Source organism: Zingiber officinale, chromosome 5B (genome assembly GCF_018446385.1).
Source record: "Zingiber officinale cultivar Zhangliang chromosome 5B, Zo_v1.1, whole genome shotgun sequence".
Taxonomy (NCBI): Eukaryota; Viridiplantae; Streptophyta; class Magnoliopsida; order Zingiberales; family Zingiberaceae; genus Zingiber; species Zingiber officinale.
The window spans coordinates 124,251,277-124,254,432 of NC_055995.1; the positions used below are offsets into that span (position 1 = coordinate 124,251,277).

At 45.5% G+C, this 3,156-nt stretch overlaps 1 protein-coding gene across 1 annotated transcript; it reads left to right on the forward strand.

Annotated features, from left to right (window-relative positions):
• Nucleotides 1-948: 948 nt before the first annotated feature.
• On the forward strand, nucleotides 949-2,914 carry LOC121987830 (protein trichome birefringence-like 42). The gene is made up of 4 exons (XM_042541552.1): nucleotides 949-1,456; nucleotides 1,549-1,723; nucleotides 1,849-2,192; nucleotides 2,272-2,914. The coding sequence occupies exons 1-4, from the start codon at nucleotides 981-983 to the stop codon at nucleotides 2,609-2,611; spliced, it is 1,335 nt and encodes a 444-aa protein (XP_042397486.1). The 5' UTR covers nucleotides 949-980; the 3' UTR covers nucleotides 2,612-2,914.
• The last annotated feature ends 242 nt before the right edge of the window (nucleotides 2,915-3,156 follow it).

Genomic DNA, 3,156 nt, shown 5'->3' on the forward strand with positions numbered 1-3,156 from the left:
TGATAAATCATAGCAACATTGCTATCAATAGCACATCTCTTTGTTTAGGATTTTTAACTTTTTAAAATTTGTCATTTTAGTTTAAATTTATAATTATAAACGGGTTCGCGGGTTATAATTGGATCATTTCAGATTGACCCGAATCCGACCTGTTTATTAATTGGATCAATTGGGTCGACCCGATTTCGACCCGAACCTGAAACTATCCAATCCTAACCTGATTTTTTCGTGTTCGATTCGGATTGTGTTTTCATGTCGGATCAAAAATTACCACCCCTAATTTAAACATTATAAAATTTTAACGGCACGTTGCAATAAATTGCTTAAATTTCTATAACTTTGACTGCCTATGATTTTCAAATTTGTATGCACACAGGTCGATAAGTGAAAGGACAGTCGGCACGAGAGCGAAGCATGTGGAGCTGAGCCCGAGGAATAGATCGGAGACGGAATGGATTCGAAGGATGAGACGCCTTTTCAGTAATTATAAAAAACTCGAGGTGGCATTCTGATTTTTGCCTTGTAATCAATCATTCAGGTTCATGCGCAAAGTGATTGTACCTCCTTCTCCCTTATGCCTCTCTCTTCCTTTTTATCGTCTTGTCCATATAAATCCAACCTAACATTCTTCTCCTGTGTCGTGGAACATTATACATACCTGAAGAGAAAGCGCACCCAATCAAGTTTTAACGTCTCTTGCATTTTATTTTTACATTTAAAAAGAAATTACAATATAGAGATGAAAAAAGAAATGTTTTCATTGGGCTTTTTTTTTTTGTTCGGTCTGAAGAGTGATGGCAATAATGGCCCTTTTCCCAGTAAACTAAACACTAGGAGAATTAATTTATCACGAGAGATCTCGGATGCTCACCATGCGCCGGTGCGGCCAATGCTAACCCGGCTACGATTCCGGTCCGATCGATTTCATCATCAGCTCTTTAAATCAAATCCATGGCGTAGTAAATACTAAATAGTGCTGCATGCTTCAGTACAGCTTCGTCATGGAATACTACTCCTCCTTCCTTCCTCCTCCCCTCTTCAGCCGGAGATGGCTTCTCCTCTCCCTCGCCGCCCTCCTCGGCTACCTCTTGCTCTGCTTCACCCTCCACCGCATCTTTCCGGCCCCGAACGTTATAGCCATCGCTTCTTTGTCCTTTCCTCGCCCCCAGGGAGAACTCGACTCGACGCCGTTAGCGCCGGCCCCTTCGGCGGCCCCTCAAGTTAGTCATTTAGCACTGACGGCCAACTTTCCTGGCAACGTCTCCGGCGTGGACAGCGCGGAGGAGAAATGCAACTTGTTCGAAGGGAGGTGGGTCTATGACCCGAGCCGGCACCCGCTCTACCGCTCCCAAAGGTGTCCTTTCCTCAGCGACCAAGTGAGCTGCCAGAGAAGCGGCCGGCCGGACTCTGACTACGAGCGGTGGCGGTGGCAGCCCAACGGCTGTGACTTACCGAGGTCTTAACTAGGACAGTAGCAACGTCAAATTTAATTAGGAATTAATTCTGTCTAATTAAGAGACAATTACGACTAATTTAAATGAATTAAAGGTTTAATGGGACGGAGACGCTGGAGAGGTGGAGGGGGAAGCGGGTGGTGGTGGTCGGCGATTCACTCAACCGGAACATGTGGGAGTCGATGATCTGCATACTCTACTCTGCGGTTCACCGGAAGCACGTCTACGTCAAGGACCGCAGCGCCGAGCACAAACTCTTCCGAGCCTTGGTAATAAATTTTGTCTGTCTACTTTTGTTTTAAGAAAGGCGCACAAACTCTTCCGAGCCTTGGTATTAAATTTTGTCTGCCTACTTTTGTTTTAAGAAATTAACTTGTTTTATGTTGAATTATAGGATTACGATTGCACGGTGGAATTCTTTTGGAGTCCGTTCCTGGTGGAGCTGAAGGAGAGGAAGGGAGACCGTGCCAAGATCCTGCATCTCGACAATCTCTCCGCCAGCGCTCGCTTCTGGCGAGGCGCTGACGTCATGGTCTTCAACACCGGCCACTGGTGGACGCACAACGGCAAAATGAGGGCCTGGGACTACTTCCAGCTCAGGGAAGAACTCACGGAGGAGATGGAACCCGCCGAGGCTTTCAACATAGCCCTCAGAACTTGGGCTCGCTGGGTCGACCGCAACGTCGACCCTCGCCAGACCGCCGTCTTCTTCCGCAGCATCTCGCCAGAGCACAAGAGGTAATTCGGAAAGTTTGAAACACAAAATGCAGAACCGAAATTTGATTTCAGTTAATGTTAATGGTGGATTAAACTGCAGGGAGAATTTACAATGGTGCTACAACCAAACTCGACCCATCTCCGACAAAGAGAGGTATGTGTGGCAGTTTCCCAAGTCAATGGTGACGCTGGTAGAGAGGACCCTCCTGAGGATGAGGACGCCAGTGCGTTATCTCAACGTGACGCGGCTGTCGGGGTTCAGACGGGACGCCCACACGGGCGTGTACACTTCGAGGCAGGGGAAGCTCCTGACGCCGGAGCAGAGGAAGGAACCGGAGAGGTTCGCCGACTGTAGCCACTGGTGCTTGCCTGGATTGCCCGACACTTGGAACGAACTCCTCTTTGCCTCCCTCCTGGAAACCAGCTTAACTACTTCGTGAACAGAGGCTGGTGGATCACAATCCTCGACGGCGCGATTAAAGATTTTAACGGCGCTTCTATATTCTTTTTGAATATAATTAGCAGCATTAGTTGAATATCAGTCGACGAAGCAGTGGTCAGAATCACTTGCATCTTATCTTAGTTGAACACGAAACGTTACAACAAGATCAAACAAGAGAATGTTCTCTTTAGATATATTACACATGTGGTTGCGTGACTTGCCTCATTCCAAAAGCCATAGTGAACTTTCATTTTCTGGGTATAGACAATGTTGCCAGGTCAACATATTGACGTACCAATTCAATTCATATTCACTTTCTATCCTAATCAAATTATGCTTTGTAATTTAGGTTTGTATAATAGATTAATTTAAACCCACTGGTTAAGAAATTGTTATATGTTTGAAAAAGAAATACTTGAACTGCAAGAAAATAACAGGGTGGAAGTATTCTGAAAACCTGATCACTTCAGAAAATTTTACTTTCACAATTATTCATGACATTTTAGGGTCACTCGTTTTCTCTGCTATTTTCCCATTTTCAAT

Coding starts and splice junctions, on each gene's coding strand:
- LOC121987830 (XM_042541552.1), top strand. CDS start 981: ATGCTTCAGTACAGCTTCGTCATGGAATACTACTCCTCCTTCCTTCCT. Junction 1,457..1,548: donor AACGGCTGTGACTTACCGAG/GTCTTAACTAGG, acceptor AATGAATTAAAG/GTTTAATGGGACGGAGACGC. Junction 1,724..1,848: donor ACAAACTCTTCCGAGCCTTG/GTAATAAATTTT, acceptor GTTGAATTATAG/GATTACGATTGCACGGTGGA.